This window comes from Panthera tigris, chromosome B1 (genome assembly GCF_018350195.1).
Source record: "Panthera tigris isolate Pti1 chromosome B1, P.tigris_Pti1_mat1.1, whole genome shotgun sequence".
NCBI lineage: Eukaryota > Metazoa > Chordata > Mammalia > Carnivora > Felidae > Panthera > Panthera tigris.
In genome coordinates, this window is record NC_056663.1 from 87336731 (window position 1) to 87349286 (window position 12556).

Here is a 12556-nt window from a genome sequence, read left to right on the forward strand (position 1 = left end):
TTGGCAATGTTATATTCACTTTTACCTACTACTTTGTAACATTTTTGTCAAATGGAATCTGCTGTCAGGGAGCAGAGTAGAATACATTGGACACTTTGCTCTATGCATTTAATCTGTTTCAGAATGTTTCCTTGAAATTTCTTTGTAAAGTATGCATCCTCTCTGTGCGGAATCTGGAAGTTAACGTCACTTGTGGGAACAGAATGTATTATTCGGTGAAGAGGGCTTTCATTTTAAGCCTCTGCTATCAGTGGTGCTGTCCTTGGCATGTGCAGCTGCAGAGACATTGCTAAGCTGATCTCTGTGCTTCATTCTTTTCTGCAGTCTTGAGGGTCACACATGGCAAGCACACGGGCAGAGTTAAGTGTGGAGGAAGAAAAGGTCAATATTTTGCATTCGGGAGACGGCAGAATCCCCTAGAAGTGGCTGTGTTTCATGTGTGTGCATAGCCAAGGGCCTCTCAGAAACCATTTACAGAGCCCTCTGCGCGTTTTCTAATTGGTCACACTTTTGATCTGGGGCATTAGTTATTTACCAATCCTCTCAGTCTCTAGATCTTTAAATTTAAGTCATTGACTATCCGGTGTTTTACTCTTTGAAAACACATTCTCTTCTCTCAAATGAAAAAAAATAAATAAATAAACCGACTAAAAACTAAACATCCACATAAAATTCTCTCTGATTAAGTGGTAATGGTGTTCTTCTCACGCTGCTACTGCGTAATGGAGTATAAGAGCAGAAAATACAGAATATCAGTGTGGTAGATTATCAGTATAAATAATCATGAAAAAGATCATCATAATTTGTAGTGATGTTATTGTTTGTTATCAGCTGTGTTCTCTCTTAACTCACTGAGTGTGGTTTTTCTCCCCCTCCCCCCAGCACCCCTTGACGATGATAATGCTCTTCTCGGGGGACCTCTACAGTCTGTTGAATTTCCTCAGTTTTGCCAGGTGGCTTTTTATTGGGCTGGCGGTTGCTGGGCTGATTTATCTCCGATACAAACGCCCAGAGATGCATCGTCCTTTCAAGGTAACCTCAGTAATCTTGATGGGTTTACATAAATCTTTCCCCTAATACCTAGTCCTCCCTTAGTCATAACTTGATGATGAGGAACTTGGGCGGGGGGCAGCATCCTCTGGAATAAAATGCTTAACTCTTGCAGGCAGTGCCTTCTTATCGGATTTATTTTAGCTTGGAAAAATAATTCAGCAAGTTGTTTATGTGCGGTGCCTAACTTTATATGTCACATTTCTGAAAAGTGGTAGATATATAGGACATTTGTCATGTTGCTTTCTCTTGAATGTGTCTAATGACCTGATGTGTTCAAAGTATGGGATACTTGTGTTTTTATGCTGAGTAATTGTGGATAGCCATGCTGAGAAAGACAGAAGCAGATACATATGGAATCGTCACTAATTGAAACTCTAAAAAGGATGCTACTTTACAAAACAGGCACTTTAAGTATTCTTAGATGTTATGACTTGTTATGTTGCTCTTCTTATACATCCTAGAAGGTATATTCTAGAAGGAATAAAAATGTAAAATAAAGAGGGAAAGTGAAGATGAATCAACGTATCCTTAATAGAATACCCTTTACTGTGACTAAACATTTCCTTTTGCGAGAGTTGATGAATATGTTTCTCATCTCCTTTAGCCTTGAACGTTCATGGATTGATTTGACCTCACTATCTATTTGCTTTTAAGAAATAACACAGATAATGTTGTCAGTCATGTTGTCAGAATTTGTTTCTAATTACATCCATTGCCTAATGCTGGCAACATCTTTATTAGCGGTTGAATAGGAGTTGGTCTGTTTTATTCCTGTCAGTTCTTATTGTGAGTCTCCCAAAGAAAATCAATATGCACTGAAAGGCTTCAACACGTAACAAGCAGCCCGTGCTCTTGACTCTACATTCAAGCAGATTCTAATCATAATTATCAAAGAGCCAACCTTTTAAAATCAAAAACATAAGTCACACTGGTACTTAACTAGTGAAACAATTCAAAGAAAACATCTCTCATGAAACATACTTCATTATCCTAGGTTTGTTTTTTTCAAAGATTTTTTTAAAAAGATTTAAGGGAGTAGGTTTGCTACATTCTCTGTGCCCTATTAAAGAGCTGTTGCTATTAGGGTAAGGTGGGATGGTGCCTGTAACCTGCTCACATGACCAGGGGGGATCATCTGATCGTCTGACTTGACCAACGCACTCTTCTTGAACCCATCTTCTGTCTCTGGAACTGTTTGAAGTGACTTTTTTTTCCCCCTTGTGCTGTGTTCCAGGTGCCACTGTTCATCCCGGCTTTGTTCTCCTTCACATGTCTCTTCATGGTGGCCCTTTCCCTGTATTCGGATCCATTTAGTACAGGGATCGGTTTCATCATTACTCTGACTGGGGTCCCTGCATACTATCTCTTTATCATATGGGACAAGAAGCCCAAGTGGTTTAGAAGACTGTCAGGTAAGACTCTTACACAGTTTCAGGACCTCTTGAGAGACTATATTGTAGAAGACCCGTCTATGTGTACATACACACATGCACCTTAAAGTTAAAAGTATGAGTAAGGCAACTGCTAGTTTAAATACATTATTACATGTTAATTAGAACTAGGAGAAGAAGCAGCAGGAAGGATGTTTAGGGTAGAGCCACTCAATCCTTTCAGGATATTTAGTTTGAGCTGCTCTAATCACTTCTTCAGAGAGCTTTTTTAGATAGAATTTTATCAGCAGTTCTATAAATGACCTAATTGCTTTCTCGAATCCCTTACTAACCTAATTATTTTTTACTCTGGGTTGAGCTCAGCTTATTGATTCTATAGCATAACCTGCTCTTGCTGAGTGATAGGGAGTTAGGCAGAGCCCTGCAAAGGCCTCAAATATCATGATTACGACACAACCCTATTTCATAGGCATGGGGAATCGCTAAAGGGTCGTAAGAACAGCAAGAACAATGAAGAGAAGAATTATACCTCACATTTATGTTGTGATTTCTGTGTGTTAGCACATATATGACCTTATTTAATCCTTGTAACAACCTTCTGAAGTAGGAAAAATCATTATCTCCATTTTCCAGATACTGAGTTATACAGTAGAAGAATTCGTATAACTTGTTCCAAGTCATGCGGATATTAGGTAGACGAGCTAGAATTCAAATTCAGGCAGTGCTGTATTTTATAAAAATCGTTGTGGGTACAGTGAGGATGGATTACAGAGGGTCAAGGCTGAAAGGGCCCACGATTGGTAATTACCATGGTAACCCTGCATAAGGACTGAGAAGGCTCTGATCATGGATGGTGCTGGCAGGGTCCAAGAGAAAGTGAAAGATATTAAAGAGGAAAACCTAAAAGGTCTCAGGGACCAGGTAAATTGCAGGGAGAAGAAATATAGGAGAGGAAATATTGGGGAGAGTAGATAGAAAGGGTGCTTAGGACAGCCTCTGTTGACAGCCTACCTATCTGTCAGGGCTCTGCTGAGTGAGGTTTTTCCTTACCTCATCTTGTTCTGTCTTGCACAAGCGCCATATGTGAGATGGTGCTTATTAGTCCTATGTCTGATGGGAAACAGGACTCAGGGAGACAGAGAATTTATTTTTGAGTGTAAAGATTTTAAACCATTGAGCCAGGATTTGAACCCACATCTGCTGGACGTCAAAGTCCATGGTCTTTCTAGAGTGGGCACCTGAAGGACACGAGAGAAGTGAAAAATATAGCCAGAGGAACAACCATGTTCTTGCTACTGAGTTAGGGGAGTTTAGAAAACAACTTTTGTTCTCACCCACTTGAATTTACTTCTTTTACTGTAATTAATTTTTACAAACCTGGTAAAAAGTTCAGGGAGATTTCTGATATCTCTGATAAAATTGTGAACAAATAATGTCAGTGTTATTAAAACTCAAAAACAAACAAACAAAAAAAAAACCCTGCAATAATATGTCTACATATTGACTCTCTAGTGTGCTACAGAAACTCATTTAGAAGTCAGCCATTTAAAATAGACTTTTGATACTACTCTTTATTAGCTTTTAATTGGTATTTGGTATATTTAGACCTTACACTGCTATTTATATCTGAATTTTGTTTTCTAGCTGGTAACACTATTCCCTGAAGAGGTATTACTATAAAAATTGGGTTCCTCAAGGCTAACACGGGCACACTGATTGTCTAGCAGGGTATTTAAGCTCGATTTCTTGTTAGATCACACCAGTTTTCTGTGGGATATTTTTAGTTCCGTTTTCTCCATGGTAGGCAGCAAATATAGAAACTTTTCTGAAAGGAAAAAGAATCTTGTTGAACAATAACTACCATCCTGATGACCAACGTTTAAGACGAATTAGCGTTCATCACTGTGAGGACTGGGTCTATCTCAGATCCTGGCCAGAGACAGTTCACACCCCTGAGCACCATGGAAAAGCCAGAGAACTGAAGAGGAAAGAGCTAGTACTCCTACAGTTGGGCTATGATGAGAAGGAGTATGATGAAAGAGCCAACTCCATGCTTTCCCCCACGTAGTAGGGATTGTGTTCTTCCTGTTGGGAGGCAGGCAACCCTCAGTGCCCTTTCCTGTTGCTAACATGCGCGTATTTTGCACCATTTCTTTGTCAGTGCATGCCAGCTACCCACTTTTCACACTTGACCCCTCTTTGATGGTTTTCCACGCTCATGTGATGTTGAAGTTTTTTGTTGTTTTTCTGTCTCTAATGATGTTTCAAACATCTCCAAGGACTCCAAATTTAGTGTAGCCGTTTGTGAAAGCAGCCGCCATGCAGTAGTCCCCTAATGGTTATTTGGATCTCAAAAAAGCCATTAAGTCTTACCAGGGAGCATGGCAATTCTGCCTTTAAACTGTGAGCCTTGTAACCCTTTATCTTTATAGCTGCCTTGAAAGTGAGTAGCAAAAACAACAATCCTCCATAATTTTGTTTGATTTTCCTCTTAGGCGGCATTCTTGTAGTAAAATAAAGAAAATTCATAATATTTATTGCTGCGATAGCAAGTATTTTCCTCGCCTTTGGCCAAAACAAAACACTCATACACAGACACACAAACAGCAGAGTCTTGCCCACTACCTTGCCTCTTTTCCCAACTGCCTCCTCATTAGGAAAAAAACTCAGTGTGAACTTGGAGAGCATCTGTGATTTGATATCAAATTTTTGTTGTTGTTGTTGGGTAACATTCTTTAGACCTTCTGTTGTCATTTATTTTCACCCTAATATACATGAACAGGTTAGCCTTCTGAAATGATAGTTGATCAAAATACATCTTTGCCTAAGGTGCTTCCGCAAACAATGTGAGGTGACCGAACAGCCTTCAGAAAATGGTGAAAAAAGCCACGCGGTACAGATAGCCAGGAATGTTCAGAACCAGAGGATCTGAGATTTTCTGAGATTTGATGAATTTCTCTGGCCACAGGATGCCAGTGTTGAACCACATTTTGTTTGATAGGATTCCTAGGGTGAAAAGAAAATGTGCTCTTAAGGGAATAGTCAGATACACAGAACACATTTTTCTGCCATCTGTGACAGAGTAGTGAATTTTTCTGGGTATTTTTTTAAATGTATTTATAGAAACATGAGCTTCTCACCCAAGGAAAATGGGGCAGACACCCCACTGACTTACTCAAATACATAGAGGTAGCTAGACGTGGCCAGCCCTGGCTAGGGCCAGCAGCAGCTGTTTTACTTGGCTGCCCCTATTTATCAGCCCAACTGTGTCAGGGCTGAGATGAGTGGGGCGACCGGAAGTTGGTCCCTCTTGTCAGGGCAAGATATGGAGGGTAACTGTATTTAAGCAACATCTTTGATTACGAAGAAGGGTACTTGGGAGCACCAGCAAAATGATCCTAGGCCATCTTTGTAGACAATGACTTTGTAATTCTGGGGTTCTAAAATCATATGCTTCTTACAGTCACGATAACTTCGTTTATGATACCTCCTTGAAAGCTGTGTAATGCATTTGACTGGCTGTTCAAGAAGACTGCATTGCCATATTTTAAATTAGTTAAGCTTGCCTACATTGCTCAGGGGCCCAAACCATCTTCACTGTAAGGCTAAAATGAAACCATGCATGAGAAATGTTTTGGAAGCTGTTTTTTTTTTAAACAAAAACAAACAACAACAAATAAAACAAACAAACAAAAAACAACACACATACTGTTATTTTTACTATGGCTTGTGGAGAAGATTGGTTTTGTGCTAATACTTCACAGACTTAGCCCGTTTTGGCTACAGGTCCCCATACTTGTACCAAGTGTTCTTGGGTAAATCAGCTTTTGCAAGGTTAGTTGTTTCAGCTGATTTCAAAAATGACTGAACATGAAAAGTAAAGCTAAAAATACTGCAATTGCTATTTGCTCTTGGGGCTTGCAGATACTGAAAACACCAAATTCAGACTCACTGGCTCAACTTTGTTTGAAAGGATAGTGTCATGGAGTTGATTATCTCCAAAGGCAAAAGCCTTAAATGAGCATGGATGCAGCTGAATTCCACTTGCTCTGCATCTTTTCTGGGCAAGCAGGAAGCTTCTATAGAGGGTTACTTGGGTCTGCTGAGTACCTCTGTCTGACCCCATGGATGTAGATGACCTAGAAGGAGAAGATGGTTTAGCTCTAACAGCTTACTCAGGCCAAAATCAGTCACTTCTGCCCAAACCTCCTTTATGATGACAATTATTCAAATTTTGAGATCCCAGGAGAGAATATGAGAGTCAGAGGAGAGAATGTAACAGAACTGATTGAACACGGAAGAAGGGAATGGGTGTGCAGAACCAGAAGACAGATTCTTTGCCCCTCTGTGTGCTGCTGAATAGAAGATCTAAATTGAGCTTTCAGAAAGGAGAATGTCACACTAGCAAAGCATCAGGATCTCTAAGTTGTTCTCCTTTTCTCTGAAACTGATGCTGTGTTGTGACATGGATAAGTAAGAGGTCTAAGAAAGCAAAGGGTTGGGGGTCCCAGAATGCAGAAACAGACTTTTGGAAAAGGCTTTTGTTCAGTGGATAAATGTGAGTAGGCAACCCTCCCCCCGCCACTCCCCCCACATGCACAGAAGTGAGCGCGCGCGCGCACACACACACACACACACACACACACACACACACACACAAGCCAGTCATGGGAGGAAGAGTTGGAGAGGATGTAAATTTAACCTCACTGCTTTGCAATCCACTATTGCAGATGCCTGAACTCTCCTACTGTTTCAACCTACCAGATAGCCCTGGTTCCTTCTCTGCTTACAAAAGCCATATATCCCATTCTATTGATGGATACTTACCTTCCCACAATCTATTTTTCTTGGGTAATTTTACCACTTCCCTTTTCTGTAAACATGGATTTTTATTACCCTTGAGCACTCCCTTGTGTTCCACACACATCTCAGTATAGAATAGGCTGTTAACAAATGTAATTTATTCAAGAAAAATTTACATGGAGTTTGCCATTTGCCAGAACTGTGCTGGGCTCTTTATAATTAATGTATATTATAAAAATTAGTGCGTGAAGAAAAACAACTTTGAAGAACACTATTGCAAAGCAAAGGATAAAAAAATATACCTTTTGCCGTGACATGAAATACTGCTTGGAAGGGACTATTACAGTTGACAAGTCATGAAAGAGGAGAAAGATTGTATGTCTGGATGAGAGACGATGTGGGTCTGAAACTATCAAGAAGATCGGCTCTAGAGGCTCCAGCATCAGTAGCAGTTTGAAGAGGTTCTGTAGGGATTGATTACAAAGATCAGAGATGAACAAGAACTAACACGCTGAGAAACTAGCATTGCTGAGTTCTAGGATTGCCAAGATAAAACAACCTTAGAGATCATCCAGCCCACTAGTTTCTATATTTTAGTGTCTAGTAGAATCACAGATTTCTGGGCCCCACCTTCAGTTTCCAATTTAGTAGGTCTGGAATAAGGCTTTGAAAAGTTGCATTTCTGGTATATCAGCCTATGCTAGTGATCCCAGTCCAGTGATTACATTTTGGGAACTACTTTCTAATCTAAGCCCCTTCTTTTAGTTAAGTTGTTTTTTTAATTGAGTTATACTTGACGTTATGACATTGTATAAATTTCAGATGTAGAATGTGTTGGTTTGATACATTTATATATTGCAATATTACCACACTAGCATTAGTTAACGCCTTTTATCGTGTCACATCTTTGTCATTTCCTTTTGTTATTGAGAACAGTTCATATTTAGTCTCTTAGAAATTTTTACAATACAATATTGTCGACTATAAGCACTATGTTTTGCATTAGATCTCCATAACTAAGTTTGTACTCTTAAACAATATCTCTCCAATTCCCTGACCCCCTAAACTCTGGCAATCATCCTTTTACCATCTATTTTAACAAGTTCAGTGTTTTAGATTCTATAATATAAGTGATATTATACAGTATTTGTCTTTCTCTGACTCATCCCACTTAGCATAATGTTATTGCAAATGGCAGGATTTCCTTCTTTCTCATGGCTGAATATATTCCATTGTGTGTGTGTTTACGTGGGTGTGTGTGTATAATCACATCTTCCTATCCGTTTTTCTGTTGATGAACACTTAGGTTGTTTCCATATCTTGGCTATTGTGAATAATGCTGCAATTAACATAGGTATGCATGCAGATATTCCTTTGAGATATTGACTTCAATTCCTTTGCACAAATCACCAGGAATAGGATTGCTGGATCATAGGTAGTTTTATGAGGAACTGCCATTATGTTTTCCATAGTGGGTATACCAATTTACATTGCCACCAGTAGTGTATAAGGGTTCCCTTTCCTTCACATCCCCACCAATATTGGTTATCCCTTGTCTTTTTGAAAAAAAAAAAAACATCTTAACACGTGTAAGGTAATGTCCCATTATGGTTTTGGTGTGCATTTCCCTGGTGATTATTGATGTTGAATACCTTTGCATTTACCTGTTAGCCATTCCTATACCTTGGTATGACATTTGAAGAAAATGTCTATTCAGGTTTTTATTTGGATTATTTTCTTTTTTGCTATTGAGTTGTAGGTGTTCTTTATCTTGGATAGTAGTCCCTTAGCAGATGTATGATTTGTGAATGTTTTCTCCCATTCAGTAAGTTGTCTTCTCAACTCGTTGATTATTTCCTTTGCTGTGCAGAGCTTTCTAGTTTAGTATAGCCACGCTTGTTTTAGTTTTTGTGGCCTGTACTTTTAGTGACTTATCATTGCCTAGACCAATATCAAGGATCTTTTCCCCTATGTTTTCTTCTAGGAATTTTATGATCTTGGGTCTTACACTTAAATCTTTGATCCATTTTGAGTTAATTTTTGTGAATGGTGTAAGGTAGGGGCCCAAGCTAGGGTTTCATTCTTTTGCATGTGGATATACAGTTTTCCTAGAACAATTCATTAAAGAGACTCTCCTTTCTCATTGTGAGTTCTTGGCATTCTTGTCAAAACTTAGTTTGCTATATATGTAGGGATTTATATATAGGCTCTCTATTCTGTTCCCTTGACCTATGTGCTTCTTTTTATGCCATTACCATACTGTTTTGATTACTGTTGCTTTGTAATATGGCTTGAAATCAAGTATTTTGAGGCCTCCAGTTTAATTCTTCTCTCTCAGGATTCCTTTGGCTATTCAGGGTCTTTTGTTATTCCAAACAAATTTTAGGATAGTTTTTTTCTATTTCTGTGAAAAATGTCTTTGGAATTTTGATTGGGATTGTATTAAATCTGTAGATTACTTTGGGTCATATGGACATTTTCACAATATTAATTCTTCCAATATAGGAACATGAGATATATTTCCATTTATTTGTATCTTCTTGAATCTCTTTCATCAATGTCTTATAATTGTCAGTATACAAGTATTTCTCCTCCTTGGTTAAATTTGTTTCTAAAATATGTTATTGTTTTTGATGTAATTGTAAATGCAATTGCTTTCTTAATTTCTCTTTCAGATAATTTGTTGTTACTGTATAGAAATGCAACTGATTTCTATATGTTGGTTTTGTATCCTACAATTTTACTGAATTCATGTATTAGTTCTAGCAGATTTTTAGTGGAGTGTTTAGAGTTTTCTATATATGAGATCACCATCTGTGAGCAGAGATCATTTTATATCTTTCTGATATGAGTGCCTTTTATTTCTTTTTCTTGCTTAATTGCTCTGGCTAGGATTTCCAGTACTATGTTTAATGCATCCTTGCATCCTTGCATCCTTGCATCTCATTAAGCCTACGTAATGATAGGTAAATGATCCTCTTATTAGGTTGTTGAATTTTATTTGCTAATATTTTGTTGAAAATTTTTGCATCTGTATTCATCAGGAATATTGGTCTGTAGTATTTTTTTCTTATAATGTCTTTGTCTGACTTTGGTATCAGCATAATGCTGGCCTCATAAAATGAATTTGGGAGTGTTACTTCCTTTAGAATTTTTTGGAACAGTTTGAGAAGGGTTGGTGTTAACACTTCTTTAAATGTTTGGCCAGTGCAAACCATCTATCCCCAGGCTTTTCTGTGTTGGGAGGATTTTTACTAGTGACTCAATCTCCTTACTTGGTATTGGTTTGTTTAGATTTTTTACTTCATGGTTTAATCTTAGGAGGTCATATGTTTCCAGGAATTTATCCATTTATTCTAGGTTATTCAGTTTATTGGCATATAATGGTTCATAGAAGTCTCTCATAATCCTTTGTATATCTGTGGTATCAGTTAAAATGCCCCCTCTTTTTTTATTATTTTAATTTTTGAGTCCTCTTCTTAGTTAATTTCACTATATTTCTTAATTTCCCTTTTGATTCCTTTTTTGACCTATTGGTTGTTCAGGAGAATCTCTACATATTTGTGAATTTTTTAGCTTTCCTCTTGTTATTGATTTTATCTTTATACCATTGCAGTTAAAAAGATACTTGGTATAATTTCAATCCTCTTAAATTTGCTAACAAGGTTTTGTGACCTATCATGTGATCTATCCTAAAGAATGTTCTGTACGTGCTTGAGAAGAATGTGTATTTTGCTATTGTTGGATGGAATGTTCTATATATGTCTGTTAGGTTCATTTGGTCTAAAGTATCATTCAAATCCATTATTTCCTTATTGATTTTCTGGTCTGGGTAATCTATCCATTGTTGAAACTGGAGTAGTGAATTTCTCTACTATTGCTGTCTATTTCTCCCTTAATAATTGCCTAATATATTTAGGTGCTCCAGTTTGGGGTACATATATGATTAAAATTATTGTATCTTTTTGATGAATTGATCCTTTTATCATTATGCAATCATCTTTTTTGTTTCTTTTTACCATTTTTAGTTTAAGGTCTATTTTGTCTGATATAAGCATAGCTACCCCTGCTCTCTTTTGGTTTCCATTTGCTTGAATTATCTTTTTTCATCCCCTTACTTTCAGCATGTGAATGGCCTTATGCTTAAATGTGTCTCTTAGAGGTAACATGTAGACAAATCTTGTTTTGTTTTGTTTTTTTTTAATCCATTTAGCCATACTGTGTCTTTTAATTGGAGATTAAGCCATTTGTATTTAAAGTAATTACTGATCAATAAAAACTTACTACTGGCTTTTTGTTAATTATTTTCTGATTGTTTTGTAGTTCCTATGTTTAGTTCTTCCTCTCTTGCTTTCTTTATGAGTTGATGATATTTTTGTAGTGGTTTGTTTTGATTCTTTTCTCTTTAACATTTGGGTATCTATTATAGGTTTTTACTCTATGGTTACCATGAGGCTTTCATAATACATCTTATATTTATAGCCATCTATTTTAGGCTGGTAACAACCTAACTTCAATTGCATAGTAGAGTTTTACCCATTTACTTGCCTCCGCCACACAATTAATTTTGATGTCCCAATCTGCATCTTTTACATTGTGTGTCCATTAACAAAATATTGTACCCATAGCTACTTTCAACAATTTTGTCTCTTAACCATATTGCAAATCTCAAAGTCATTCACACAATACCATCGCAATACGAGAGTATTTTCAGTTTGACTATATATTTACCTTCACCAGTGAATTTTACACTTTCATATGTTTTCATGTTACTATTTTTTTTTATCTTGAAGAACCCTCTTTAGCATTTCTTATAGCCAAGTCTATCGGCTATAAATTCCTTCAGCTTTTGTTTGGTAAAATATTTACTCTTCTTTATTTCTGAATGACAGCTTTTCTGAATGAAGTATTCTTGGTTGGTGGCAGTTTTTTGTCTTTTGGTTTTTTTGTTTTGTTTTGTTTTGTTTTTCCTTTGAGGCCTTTGAATATATCACCCCATTCTCTTCAGGTCTGCAAGTTTTCTGCTAAGAAGTCCGCTGATAGCCTTAGTGGGGTTTTTTGCCCACAGAAGGAAATTCTAGTTAAGGAGTCCCTCCTTGGCACCTGGTCTGACATGCTGGCACTCAGAGCCCCCAGAGTAGCATTGGAGCTGGCATCCTCAGATTAGACCACCGTGCCTGGAACCTGAGGCATAGGTGTGCTTGCTGTGGCTGTAGCACTGATGTCTACAGTGTGGGCGTCTGCAGATATCCCATGCAGCTGGTACCTGGGTCTCAAAAGTTCACCAACCGTGGCTCCTGCTGGCAGGA

The 12556-nt window shown here is 37.7% G+C and overlaps 1 protein-coding gene across 4 annotated transcripts in view; it reads left to right on the forward strand.

Moving 5' to 3' along the window:
* The window catches only part of SLC7A11 (solute carrier family 7 member 11), a 92617-nt gene that overhangs the window by 59653 nt on the left and 20408 nt on the right, over positions 1–12556 (forward strand). For 2 of the 4 annotated variants that reach the window (XM_042983897.1, XM_007091800.3), the window contains exons 10-11: positions 883–1032; positions 2288–2465. In XM_042983897.1, the coding sequence (XP_042839831.1) occupies positions 883–1032; positions 2288–2465 (328 nt within the window). Of the gene's footprint in view, positions 1–882; positions 1033–2287; positions 6713–12556 lie in introns of those variants that run through there. The other 2 variants (XM_042983896.1, XM_042983898.1) reach the window with 1 other exon arrangement.